General features: G+C 41.0%; 2 protein-coding genes and 1 pseudogene across 2 annotated transcripts in view; 1 reads left to right on the forward strand and 2 right to left on the reverse strand.

Annotated features, from left to right (window-relative positions):
• Nucleotides 1-11,540, forward strand: part of LOC140946644 (ATP-dependent RNA helicase DDX54-like) — a 29,374-nt gene extending 17,834 nt beyond the window's left edge. The window contains exons 19-29 of the mRNA XM_073395756.1: nucleotides 5,298-5,462; nucleotides 5,867-5,996; nucleotides 6,330-6,412; nucleotides 6,738-6,799; nucleotides 7,130-7,259; nucleotides 7,833-7,902; nucleotides 8,286-8,364; nucleotides 8,630-8,731; nucleotides 9,154-9,252; nucleotides 9,865-9,962; nucleotides 10,823-11,540. Coding sequence (XP_073251857.1) covers nucleotides 5,298-5,462; nucleotides 5,867-5,996; nucleotides 6,330-6,412; nucleotides 6,738-6,799; nucleotides 7,130-7,259; nucleotides 7,833-7,902; nucleotides 8,286-8,364; nucleotides 8,630-8,731; nucleotides 9,154-9,252; nucleotides 9,865-9,962; nucleotides 10,823-10,995 — 1,191 coding nt within the window. The 3' untranslated portion in view covers nucleotides 10,996-11,540. The remainder of the gene's footprint in view (nucleotides 1-5,297; nucleotides 5,463-5,866; nucleotides 5,997-6,329; nucleotides 6,413-6,737; nucleotides 6,800-7,129; nucleotides 7,260-7,832; nucleotides 7,903-8,285; nucleotides 8,365-8,629; nucleotides 8,732-9,153; nucleotides 9,253-9,864; nucleotides 9,963-10,822) is intronic.
• Nucleotides 141-2,177, reverse strand: LOC140946055 (kelch-like protein 7). The gene has a single exon (XM_073395123.1). It carries the CDS (start codon nucleotides 2,066-2,068, stop codon nucleotides 386-388), a length of 1,683 nt encoding a protein of 560 aa, XP_073251224.1. The 5' UTR covers nucleotides 2,069-2,177; the 3' UTR covers nucleotides 141-385.
• Nucleotides 3,464-5,206, reverse strand: LOC140946108 (kelch-like protein 7; annotated as a pseudogene).
• Nucleotides 11,541-13,904: the final 2,364 nt, after the last annotated feature.

Consider the following 13,904-nt stretch of genomic DNA (forward strand, 5'->3'; position numbering starts at 1 on the left):
TGGAAGCAAAAAATTTGTGGAATACAGCAACCTTAATTTACAGAATTTTTAGTACTAAGGCAGCGTTCACACGTAAGGCCCGGCCACGATGTTCGTGCACAGTACTCATTATAGGAACTAATGTTTACACACTTTTTTCACGTACAGTGCGCAACCTAGAATTCAGGCACACTGTCGGTACTTGGGCACAAAAGTGGACAATGGGTGCCTGTTTGTAATCATTTTTGTTAGTTCTGGGGCAGTCCACTGCTTTGTATTCGCTGCTAAAATCGTGTTTCAAAATGGCGTCTGACATGGCGAAATGGAGAAGCTATGCACACAGAAGTAGGAGTAGCTACACCGGTACCCAGGCACTGGTTCTCGGCCACCAATCGTGGGCAGCCCGTTAGTCGTTCTGTTGCTCACACAACAGCCTTTCACTTTTCAGCGACTTGAAGAGTCTTTTAGGAAGCCACGTGACACAAGCGTGCGTGAAATTCATTGTGGAAGGTATCCTGCCAATTTCCTTCCACTCTTCTTTATCGCCATCATAATATTCCACAATCCCATTCGAGTAGGTTCCACCGAACACGAAGATCTTTTTCTTTGCTTTGCCAACTGCCGCGTTGGATCGTGGCACGTTTAGTTCTGCCTGGAGTAGACTCCACATGTCCGTCACGGGATCGTAAAGTTCGCAGTTCGAGAGCGGAAGAAAACAGTCCCCTGTTCCACCCACGACGACGATTTTGTTCCCCACGACAGCTGCACTGGCAAAGCATCGCTGTTCGTCCATCGGTGCGACGGCCTCCCATTGGTCCCTCTCAGGGTCGTATTTTTCAACGCTGTTGAGCCCCAGGTTTTGAAGCCCATCATGGCCGCCAATCGCGTAAATATATCCGTTTAAGGCCACAGCGCAAAGCCCTCTTCTGACAGAGACCATTGTGGCTAAATCTTCCCAAGAGTTGTCCACAGGTTTGAAACACGACACGCCATGTTCCTTGAGCACATAGATACTACCCTCGATCGACACAGCCGCCATTGGTCGATTACCGACATCCGACAGTGTTTCCGACCACAGGTTCTTTCGCGGGTCGAATTTCTCGATCGTGATGCGATCGTCCTCCCAGCCGATTGCATAGATAAAGCCTTCGCAGATTGTCAATGCTCGTATCTCGTTATAACTCGGTAATCTAGCCAAGTCGATCCATGCTTCAGTTGCAGGAACGTAACAGGAAGCACACCCGTTCTTGCTGACTAACACAATGCTTTCCGTAACACCTCGCGGCTCGTCACGCTCTTCATCTGCGACACTAAGCACCTTCGTGACCAAACTGTGACATTCGTGACTGCGTGACACAAACTCGTCACGGCTGATGACGTCCAAAATGAAATTAATTGACATGGCCGGTAAACGAACAAAGCGGAAAAGTTCATCGAAATAACTCTTTCTGTTTTCAAAGTCATGCTTCACCCATGCTTTTATTCCTTCGAAGACTTCTTCCTCTCCTTTTTGTGTTTTAATAGCAAGTCTTTCGCCCGAAAAAAGTTCCTTTACTTCCGCAATATCTAAAGAAACAAACTCTTCTGTATGCCAAATGGCGCTGAGATTGTTGCATATGTAATCAGTGGCTGCTTCAAAAAGAAGTTCGTGACGGTATCGATCGGCTAACGTTTGGGCCGATAAACAGTTGGATGGTTTAAGGCTAATAATTAAAAACTCTGCACACAGTTCTTTGAGGTTGGGGATGTCAAAATAATCAGCCACTACCATCAATTCTTCGGCGTTTGCTTCAGTGATTCCAACTTCCCCGGTGTAAAGAAAATTCAAAAGCTCTTCGATGCTGTCAGGATCAAATTCCGGCAGATTGACTTCCAACTCGTTGCTTGCTTTTTCTTCAGTCAAGTCACTCGTAAAGGAAGCTTTGAAGAACGGGCTGCTCGCGGCGAGAACAACTTTGTGAGCTGGAAGACGGCGGCTTTCAACAACGAGAAACACATCGCAAAAAGCTTGCGACTTTCGAAACGAGTGCATCGTATGAAGCAGAGTTTGTCTCTGGCTGGATTTCCACGAGCTTTTTTCAGATTCCATAGTTGCGTTGAGCTACAAAATCTTACCGCACTTATCACCCTTTTTCTCGCTACTCTTGAGATGTAAACGGAATTTGGCGAAAATAAGGCAATGAACAAAACAGGAAAATCAGTAAAGCGTGTCAGCGGTCATATCAGTCGATCACGTAAACAAGATTGGTTTGTGTAGGTTCCTGGTTGGTGTCAATGCTTTCACGCGGTCGGGACGTATCATTCCAAATACTCCAACTGTTTGGAGGCAAAATTGAAGGTTTTTCGAGAAAATTTGAAAGAATCTTTATTATTTTTATTATTCCTCTTTTTCTCTAATACCTGCTCCATGTGCTTAAAATCTAAAATTTATGCAAATCACCCTATGCATGAAGAACTCAGCGTAACGAAAGATGTCTACGGTGCAGTGTTTAAATATTTTTTGTCCTTTTTCCAAGTAAAAATTGTCCATAGCAGCTTTCTAATTTTTCTGCATTCTAATTAAATTTCTTCTTTACTGATTATAAAAATTTACAATCACCCTGATATTTTGTAATCATATCTTTCCTGCGCATCGAAATCATTGCGCCATAAAATCTAGTCTTTACTGTACATCACTGAGGTGTGAGATAAAATTGATAGGCTTTTGCTTGACATACCTATTTTTCTCATTCTCTACACAACCTCAGGGGCGGATCCAGGATTTTTCTTGAGGGGGGGGGGGGGGGGGTGCATTGCTAAGGAATGGCGAAACTGACTGGTGACGTTAACAAATTTTAAACGCACATACGAAGCAGAAGGCTTTTGACGAGGCAATAACATAATGTAAACTGCTGAGAATACATATCATACATATCTGCATATTTTGCAGGATACCAGTTGTATTAGAAAGCTGCAGGTCATCTCGGCAAGGGGGGGGGGGGGGGTGCGCACCCCCTGCACCCTCCCCGCAGATCCGTCCCTGAACCTTAAAATTGATTATTTGATGTTATTTTAGCGTAATTTGGAGAAAGCGGTAGAGAATTGTCCAAAGCTCCGAAATGAAGCCTGGCAGAACCCTAAGAGTAAAGAGAGATCAACATCAATTTTCTCTAGCTTTGCGATATCAATGTTTTTTTAAAAACAGAGTGGTCGTGAGAATTAAAGTCATGATCACACAAGATAAATTTGGTACATATTTTAGCAAGTCCTCCCCAATGCTTTTATAGTAAATATGATCATTTTTAATTTGGCACAAGGTTTAAAGGGTTAATCTATCTTGAAGTCTGGCTATTTGAATACTTTGTCACGCTTTATTTAAAAAGTTTGTTGAGTCACACAGTCTTATCTTTGACAACACTTTTTCCTGGTTACTGAGAAGTATCTTCTAGGCTGATTTTCTCTATTATTATTAGTAATTTACCGGGTCGAGAAAAACTCGGCCGGGGTATATTCTTTCGTGTAAATTTCTATCTTTTAATCATTTTCTTGGTCACACAGCAGCGTATTACTTTTCAGCGACTTGAAAAGTCTCTCAGGAAGCCATGTGGCACAAGCGAGATTAAAGTTGTCTGTGGACGGGATCCTGCCGATTTTTTCCCATTCTTCTTTGTCAAAATCGTAATATTCCACAATCCCATCAGTGAAAATTCCCCCGAATACAAAAATGGTCTTTTTCACTTTGCCAACTGCCGCGTTGGATCGTGACACTTTCAGTTTTCCCGGAAGTAAACTCCACATGTTCGTTACAGGATCGTAAAGCTCGCTGGTCCAAAGCGGCAGAAAGTCCCCTTTTCCACTGACCACAAAAATTTTGCCCCCCACAACAGTCGCACTTGCATAGCATCGATGGTGGTTCATCGAGGCGACGGCCTCCCATTGGTCCCTCGCAGGGTCGTATTTTTCTACGCTGTTGAGGCCCAGGGGTACAAGGTCTTCATGGCCCCCAATCGCGTAAACGTGTCCGTTTAAAACCACAGCGCATAGCCCCCTCCTGACCGAGGTCATCCCAGCTACATCTTCCCACGAGTGGTCCACAGCATTGAAGCGGGACACGATCTGTTCTTGGAGGACATAAATACTGTTTCCAATCGACACGGTCGCCATTGGACGGTTTCTTCTATCCCATAAAATTTGCGACCAGAGATTATTTTCTGGGTCGAATTTCTCTATCGTGAAACGATCATCCTCCCAGCCAATCGCGTAGACAAAACCCTTGCAAGTTGTTACTGCTCGAACCTTGTTATAACTTGGTAATCTAGCCAAGTCGATCCATGCTTCGGTCGCAGGAATGTAACTCGATGCACACCCGTTTTCGCTGACTAGCACAATGCTTTCCGTGACACCAAGTACCGCCGCGATCAAACTTTGACAGTCGCAACTACGTGTCACAAGCTCGTCATGATTGATCAGATCCAAAAGAAACTCGTTGGACATGGCCGACAAACGTACACATTGGAGCAGTTCAGCGACGTAACTCTCCCTGTTTTTTAGATCATACTTCACCTAAGTTTTTAATCCCTCAAAAAGTTTCTTCCTCTCCTTTTTACGTTTGATAGCCAGTCTTTCGCCCGAAAAGAGTTTCTTTACTTCCGCAATGTCCAAGGATTTAAACTCCTCTTCATGCCAAATAGAATTTAGGTTGCTGCTTATGAAATCAGTAGCTGCTTCGAAAAGAGGTTCGTGATGGTAGCGGTCGGCTAACATTTGGGTTGACAAACAGTTCGACGGTTTAAGTCGTTTTACTAAAAACTGTGCACAAAGTTCTTTGAGGTTGGCGATGTCGTAGAAATCGGCTAAGGCGAGCATTTCTCCCACATTTTTGTCGGTCATTTCAATTTCCCCGGTATACACAAAATTCAAAAGTTCTTCAATTCTATCGAGACTAGGATCAAACTCCGGTAGTTTAACTTCCAACTCGTTTCTTTCCTGTTCTTGAGTCAAGTCACTCGTAAATCGAGTTTTGAAGTAAGAGCTGCTTGCGGCGAGGACAACTGTGTGAGCTGCAAGACGGCGGTCCTCGACCAGAAGAACTATGTCGCAAAATGCTCTCGTTTTTCTAAACGAGTTCATCGTATGCAGTATGGTTTGTCTTTGTTTAGAAAACCACGTGCTTACGCTTGGACTTTTTTCAGTTTCCATAGTCGTGTCGAGCTACAATTTCTTAACTTATTTGTAACTCTCGTTTCTCTCTCTCGTTGCGAAATTATGACCTATATATAATTTGACCTTTTTCTTGAGAGGTTTTTCTTTTCTCATATTACCGTTTGTTGTTTTGATAGCTGGCTCACGTGGTCGATCTTCACCTCTTCCTCGGTCGACCGCTGAAGGAGGCCCAAAAGGACTCGCAGGCTCAAGATGATGGTCTTATAGGCACGGTTCCTCAGCAGTTTGTGGATGACGAGCAGAACTTCCTGAATGCAGCGCATGATAAGTCACATGATCTTGTAAGTAACAGAGATTGGCCATTTCCTAGTTCCTTCGGGCCTCTGTTCCAAAGCGAGGCTAAGTACAAAACCATTGATGTGGAAACGAGTTTTAATTTTCACGGGAATAAAACTCATTTTCACAAGAAAGGATTTGCACTCAGCCTTGTTTTTAAAGAAAGAGTTTTTGCAACTCGGAAATGACCTATTGACTGTTTGCCGTGCCAATTACCGCAGGCTATCAATCCACTCGATTCTTTGTACGATTTCGTAAACTTTTTCTGGGGAAAAAGATTTGTCCCTAAAAGTTTATAGAGAATTTCATGGAACGCAAAATTTGCATTGACCGTTTACTAAAAGAGAAATTCGTTCACGACTCAAAAATGGAGCTGTCAAGCTAACAATTTGCTTTGTATTGTGTCCAGGTCTCTCTCCGCCAAGTAGCAGCCAATGGCTACAAACAGTACATGAAGTCCAGACCCTGTGCATCTTCAGAATCCGCCAAGAGATCCAAACAGATAGACACCACTACTCTGCCCATTCATCCGCTATTTAGTGAGTGTTAAAAAGGAAGTAGCTGGATGTTCATTTATTTCTGTCTAACGGGGTATTTTCCGTTTTGGTTAGCTCATAGGTCAGGAAGAAAAACTTCTCGCGACTTCGTCGCTCAAAAAGGTGTGAGCGAATCCATTTGGCCTGTTTTTTGTTTGGGGGTGCCGTCGATAAAAATGACGTCATCATCTTCGTCGTTTTCACCACCCTCACCACCAGCACCATCATCATCATAATCATCATCATTATTATCATTATCACGCACGTAATTAAAACCAAGAGATTGCTTCGATGTTTCCTTGGCTTTAATTTTTATATTTGTTCTGATGTTTTTAGAATCTGATAATGTAAGTTTCAGCGAGGCGTCTGCCACAAGAGTTGACATCATGGATGGAGTGAGAAACTTCCGGCCGAGGCAGGTAGGAACAGTTGAAAGGGGCTTTTGGTTTTAGTCCAAAGGATCTCTTGCAGATCTCTTGCAGATGAAGACAAACAGTGCTAGAAGTACGTAGCAGTCATTGTTTGTGACTGGTTCTATACACTTTTAAAGTATTTACGCTATTTTTTCGTGTATACGACACTTAACAGCGTTTTAATGCAGATTCATAAAGATCTTTAAAGACTGTCGATAATTCTACCAACACCGTGGGATTTTAAGAGGCGTGTGGTTGTCGTGATGGGCTTAATCAATATGATAAACAGCTGGAAAGTTAACTTGCTTGTTTGTTTGTTTTCGTTTTGCAGACGATTTTCGAAATAGGATCAACGTCAAAATCAACGGCGCAGTCAGTCATGATGTCAAAACGGTTTGTAAATCATCTGAGAAATCATTTTTGTTATTGGGTTTTGAATTTTCCGCGAACTTGTTATTTCTGCTATTAAAACAAGTGACATTTTCGAGCCGATCAGTCAGACCATTAGTGCAAAAGTTAAAAGTTAGTTTTGACTGTAGTTTTCCCATTTTGTTTTCATACGAATTTCCATGAAATAGTAGTAATATAATTGTGATTATTATGGATGGTTGAAGTATAGTTGTCTTACTGTTAGAAGGTAACGCTAGTGCACGTCACGCTGCTTGGCAACACTCTTTTAAATGTTGTTAGTTACGTTGCGTTATTTGTTTTTTTCTTTTAAAGGAAACGTCACAGTGAAGTCATTGAAAAAGCACAGAGGCTCAAAAAAGACGATTCCTTGACTATCCAGGGGAGGGGTGGTAGCAATGAACGTGGAGGAAAAGGCAGTAATGTGACCAGTGATGAAATAATGGTGAGTTGTTACTACTATCTCGACCGTCATAATTGTTGCAGTGCTAGCGGATGTCATCGATCTTTCCACTACAGACCCGTGGAAGCGTATTTGCCCTGCGGTTAAGACCTGGAACACAGGTCTGTAGGACCGGGTTCAAGCCTTGCTATTCCATTTCATTCGACAACAGCCCTGCTTCACTACCTTTCTCTTCACTCAGGTATATAAGTGGGTATCCTGTGACACACTGTTGAGAGGGTAGTCCTGTGATAGACTCTCATCTCATTGAGGGAGGGGGAGGGGTAGCAATACACTACCGAGTGCTTCATGTAACAGAAACCGTGTGAAGCTCTGGCTATGTGGGCCTTCTTGGCTTATGCACTGGCGCCTTTTAAGACCCTTGGAAACCAACAATGGGGAGGGGGGAGGGGGAGTAATAAGTGTGCGTACCCAAAGACTTAGGGTATCTTATGTTTTGCAAATTGTTTTAACTAATTATATCCGCGATTAAAGCTTTAACTTTTCGCCGAAAAGTGAGAAGACTTAAACTGAATTATTGAGGTTTACCGGGAAATGTTTGCTTTCCTTTTTCAGGGCGTGTTTGCCACTGTAATTGATCCCACAGAGAAAAAGAAACGAAAAAAGTCCAAATCAGACCCTGAAGGTGCGTATATCATCACTGTTTGTAGCAGCGAGCAAAGTTCTACTTAGATCGTGTCCAGTCGAAGTTTAAACCGTATCAGAAGGGTTAACGATATAATTTACCTAGCTTGGTTGTTACTTGTTGGATGTGACTTTGGCAAGGGCTTTATTTCTTAGTTTTAAGAAATGCTCTTTGTGAACTCCTATGTTTTTTTTCTTCTGTCGATTGTACAGATCGATCGTCGAATTCGTGAGACAGCCATCTGGATTTTACTCCCTATTTCAAAGTCAAGATGGCTGCCTCACGACCACTCGCATTTAGTCGAACTTAATGATCGTTCTCTAAAGTCTCACCGAAGAACGATCTACGCTTTACGCTTTTCTTTCTGTGTTTTGTATTACCAGGTCATTCGATGAAAAGCTTCAGAGACGAGAACTATATTCCCCACACCGCCTCCGATTTTTATGGCGAGAAAGGACTAGGGTAAGTATGATGAACTAGTATTTGTTGTTGTTGTTGTTTGTTTATTTGCTTTTCCAATTTACCTCGCTCTTTGCTACAAACCCTAACACAGGGAAATCCGCTTAAAATAAGATCTTTCGATTGAAGGTATACTTTTAATTCTATAATTTTAAAGATTTCATCCATAGAAAAACATTAGGGGAAAGTATTGTTCAGTTAACATTTGTCTTTATAATTCCATCGAGTGGATCAAACCCTCGCGTACTGTGGTTATCGTTTCTTGTAGGCTTGGTTTGAACTCGTTTGAGAAGGATGTGTCTGGTGCTGTCATGGACATAGAAGCTGATGAGGAAGAAGGAATGCGGAAAGCGAAAACAATCAAGAAATGGTAGTGAAAACACTTATGTCGATGTTGTCAGCTATTACGTATTACGCCATTACCATCTGACGAAGTTATTCAAGATGAAGTTTCAGAAATCATAAACTTTTCTATTTACGAGAGTGATCAAAGTAGTCAAATATAGAGAAACAAATTGCACCCTATGACAGTACTACTTGAGTGGTCATACCACAGGATTTTTTCTACTACCCAAAAGATAAGGCTATGTACCTAGTAATTAGCACCATGTGAAAGTACTGCTGAAACTGAAAAGGTTTCATTTGAAAGGTCACACCATAGGATTTCGTTTGTAGACTTAGAAGCTCAAAGACGAGAAGTAGGGATTCTTTTGTTATCCAGATACCCACTCAATGATTCAAGCGACCTAACGTGTTTTTTTTTTTTGTTCGTTTGTTTGTTTCGGTTTTCAGGGATCGAAAGAGGAAAAACTTTGTTGGTGAAGATGGCAACACGAAGAAAATAAGAACAGAGAGTGGAGTGCGAATTCCTGCTACCTACAAGAAGAACATGTATCCTATTCAAACTTCACATATGCTTATCATTTTTTTTTTTAAATATAGATTTTCTTCTTATCAGTCTAGTTATTTCTCCTTAAACCATTCTGCCTCTTTCTCGGAGGGCCTGTCTTTGTCGTTGGTTGTCGTCGTTCAGTTTCTGCGAAAGTTTTTCGTACATGTGTCTGCTTCAACCTTTAAGGGTTAGCTTTTTTCTCGAGTTGCAATCCCGGTACCCAAGTTTGAATACTGATTTAACCTTAGAACAAATTTTACGGACAAAATTAACGCGTGCTTCCGTAGTAACAATAGTTAGACGTTGCCGGATTGGATAGCAAACAAAGGGCGAGTTCTTTAAACCGAGTTTAGCCCGTGTTTAACAGAACCACGTTCTAAGCCATTTTTAGTTTGCCCAACGCTTTTATCTAAACACCATTAATCGTGAACAATTTTAATAAAGCGTATAGCGTAGACTGGAAAAGCACTTACGTCAGGCAACTGCTAATGAAACGTATCCTTCAATCTGTCATAGGTAGTTGGTTTTCTTCCTTGTCTGAACACATCTTAAGTCGGTGAGTATATGGTTAGGTGCTTGTTTTTCGTTTTTCCTTCACTATCGCAACACAGCTATCAGGAATGGCTACGGAGAAACAGAATGGATGTTCCCGGATCTGATGACCGAGAGGAGAATGGAACGAAACTAGGACACAACAAAGGAAAGAAAGGTGTCAAAAATATGACTTCTAACGGCATTACTGTTAATATAGAATTCCACTGGAAAACTGGGCCTGGTTAACTTTCGCAAAGACTTAGGTGACTGTTACTTGGGACAAAGAAAAAAAAAATTGGTCAATAGCTGACCGGAGCGTCCCCATCAACAATCCCATAAACAATTGCGGGACACATTTCGGCTCCAGTCCTCTTCTCGTTTCTAAAGTGGCGAATGATTACGCTACGAATGCACTCTCATTTGGGCCTTTAAGTACATTGGGGTGGAGTAAAGGAAGTTCCAAACCTCCCACCTCTCGTACCATGCATTCCCGTCTCCCGCCTCTTTTCCATAGCTTTCCCATTAGCCCGTTACTAAGCATTGTTGCCTAATTTCCCCCTATATTTCCCCTTCCCACCCGCCTCGCGTACCAGTCCCAACCCCTATTCTCCCGGGCTCTCCTCCCCTTGTCCTCCCCCTCTACACTTCCGCGGAAAATTCAACGGAAAACGTGGAGGGTCCGTCTGCGAATACACGGTCACATATGGGCGTTTATATAATGAGCTCCTAACTCTACTGGACACACCATTATTTTTTTTACGGAAGGGGGGGGTGGCGTCGAGAAATTTTCACATGCAAACATTTATTTTGTATGCAGCTCCTGCTCCTTGGTGTCTCCGTCTTCCTGCAAACACTTTAATTACTTGTATACAATTTTTTTCAGTGTTTACAGCCTCTGCAAACAGTTTATTTTCCAATTTTCCAACCGCACTCCCTCCCCTCTCCGTCAAAAAATAATGTTCCGTCCCTTAAAATTAAAACCATGTAGATATTCTGTACGACCTGATTTTTTGCTCTCTTCTTTTGCTGCAACAGGAAAAAGTTTTGTCCAAAAAGGTAAAAGCCCACGCGGAAGCGAATTAAAATCCAAGGAACAGATCTTAAAGGCACGGCACAGAAAGGAAAAATTGACGCAACGACAAAACAAGGGTCGACCAAGAGGAAAAGGCAACAAGGGAAAATTTGACACAAAAAAGGGAAGATACTGATCACGTGAAAATAAAACATTGTCGATAACACCCGAAGATAAACCGATCATTACCGAGTACTCGTCCGTTGTACGCTTTCACGTCATGTCACTTGGAAAAGCCCCGTTCTAAACACTTCGGGCTTGAACGTTTAGCGAAAAAGAAAGGAAGTTCTTTTCTTGAAGAAGTGAGTAATGCCGGCAAAAGAATGATTAACCCCAGTTTTGTTTAAAGAGAAACATTGTTATTAAGTTTTGACAGAGAGCAAATGTATTTTGCCAAGCTTGGATATTAAATTTCCTAAATGGACGAATCAGCTTAGTTATTGTGTAAACTGCTACCGAAGCATTATTTAACGTAAGAACAAATAAATTTGCTCGGTGTAGAAAGAAAAGAAAACCTCGTTTTTAAGCTAGTTATTGCAAGAAAAAAGCAGGAATTATAGGGCGAATTGCGAAGGATTCATTCTCTGTGGCGCTCATTTCAACTAACAAACTAGTTGTTAATGATGTAATAATAATAATAATAATAATAATAATAATAATAATAATAATAACAATAACAATAATAATCTTCTATGACGCACACATTCACAAATTGTCCGTTGTGCTTGCCAAGTTCAGAAAGAATGAAAATATCTAATGATAAATTAGATCTGAAAAGGTTCACTTCTAAATGTTAAATGTGCAAACACTGTTCGATTCCGAATAACTGTAGGAATATTAATCCACAATCTAGGGGCACAATTAGAAAAAGTTCTAAACCATAGATTTACCATTAGATTTCTGCAGCCGGAGTCCTAGAGAAGTTGAACGTAATGTTATGGAATGTTTTTTCGTACTGAAGTACGAAGTGTAATTGCAAAACGAGATGCTGTGTTCTGTTATGGTCGAAAGATTAGGCAACCAGAAAAAAATAGTAATTTTTACATTCAGTTTTTCTTTTCTTTTCTTCTTGAAATTTTACAGTTTTATTTACGATCGTGAAAAAAAAGGGAGAAAAACTTTACCGCGAATTTTCCTCTGTAAAGATTACTCCATTGTCAAAATTGTGATAATGATTATTGAGGGAAAGAAACTTTGACAAAAGTATGACGAAGCCGAGTGTAAATCATAGTGTTTAAACACACCAAAGCGGTATAACTTGACTGCAGTAACGCCCGAAGCGTGATAACTAAGAACGGTATTTATTTTTGCATTTGAATGATGTTTGACCTGAATTTTGATTTCACGTTAATTCACACAACTTGCTGGAAACCCCCCCAAAAAAATTAGACAAATTTCCCGGTTTGAAAACACACAAAAATCGCCCATCGGCAAAATTCAACTTCCGCAAATAATTTCACAAGCGTCAGACCGTGTATGTGGGTGGCAACGCCCCTCGCCCCAAGGTCTTGCTATGGCCGCGTAGACAATATTCGGAGAAACAATTGACCGGAGGAAAGTCGTCAGAAGATATATCAGCTGTTTACCCCTCCAGCGCTTTTGAATGGTTCTAGAATTTCCAGTTTAAATGTGAAGCCTCCTTGAATTTGATGCGTTGAAAACTTTCCGGTCTAAGTACCTCAGTTTTCGTTGATCACAAAGCATTTTTGGCCGATATCACAAATGCTGGCGTACTTGTCTAAAACTGATCGTTTGATAAACATCGGCTCCATGCAAAGTGATGCCAGTTGAAATTAAATTTCCTTAAAGTAAGGATATCCAAAAATTAGGGAATCTAACAATGTTTTTTTGCCCAGAGAAATTAGTGAGCTATGCAAACTTCCCCTTTGAAGATAAAAGCTCCCCTGAGGTCATAAGACAAAATCTCCGTGAGTCAAGACAAACTGAGTCAACTGACTTCACAGATTTCAAGCGCCAATATTCCCCTGTAAACTTGTTTTTGAAGAACCCTTTGCCGTGAACAGCAACAGCCGGCTTTATTGTTATTCACTTGTTTAGTCGATAAATCAGCTTGCGTAAAATGGTAAATAACAATTCCGGCCTTTTGATCAGATGCGACACTTGATTAGTAAGATAACCTCTTTTTAATAGTCTTCAACTTTGCCGCCAAATTAAACTGACCGGAACTCATCGCTCAAGAGATACAGTGCAACGAAAAACCGCCGGTTATATATCAAACTGGCCCCCTTTAGAGCTTAACTTTGCCAGAGAGCTTTTGAACATGACAAAAAGAAAAAGTCGCGCGTTTTATTCCTAAAAAAGACCCATTAACAAGCATTGTTTAGAGAGACAATTTCTTGCGTTCGCGCAAGGAAGTAACTTCCATTGAGTCTTTTAATAATATTCAATATATAGTTGTTGCATTATTCCTTTCTTTCTTACGTAACTTTTATTTTACTTTGAGTCATTTGTCATTGTTTTGGTACTGAAATCTTCATGTCGAAGATAAAGTCAATAAACTTGTTGTTGTTGCTATTTAATATATGCCCACGTGTTGTTTTTAATTGACGACTCTTTATTATTTCTTTTTGTCGGACTGTTTGTTTTTGTCTTAAGCCAAGAAACAGTTTTTAACATGTACAAAAGAAATACTGCGCTAATATTAAATTTTCCTCGCTCAGTCATGTTCTCTGAAAACAACAAAGTTAAAGGTAGTGCCCGACATGAGCGAATGATTTAGGAAAGACAACACGCGCACGAGCTCGAAATAATTGAAACCGGCATTTCTCCGATACATATTCAGTATTGATACTTGTCTTTTTTTGTCTTGGGGAAAACAAGTTTAGGTTGGTCGGACTTATTTGCATATGTGTCTCTGAAGTACTGCTTAAAATATAAAGACGGCAAACAATACTCCTACGCATCAGTCAAATCAATTGCCTAGAGGCTTCGAGCGGGAGCCGAATATTCTAAATAGGAAGAGGAAGTCAACTTAATTGTGAATGGATTCTTTATAGTAAAATGAAGAAAAACTATATAACAAAC

This window comes from Porites lutea, chromosome 8 (genome assembly GCF_958299795.1).
Source record: "Porites lutea chromosome 8, jaPorLute2.1, whole genome shotgun sequence".
In the NCBI taxonomy this organism is placed as follows: Eukaryota; Metazoa; Cnidaria; class Anthozoa; order Scleractinia; family Poritidae; genus Porites; species Porites lutea.

Excerpts from the sequence above, each read along its gene's own strand:
- LOC140946055 (XM_073395123.1), bottom strand. The coding sequence starts at position 2,068 with ATGGAATCTGAAAAAAGCTCGTGGAAATCCAGCCAGAGACAAACTCTG.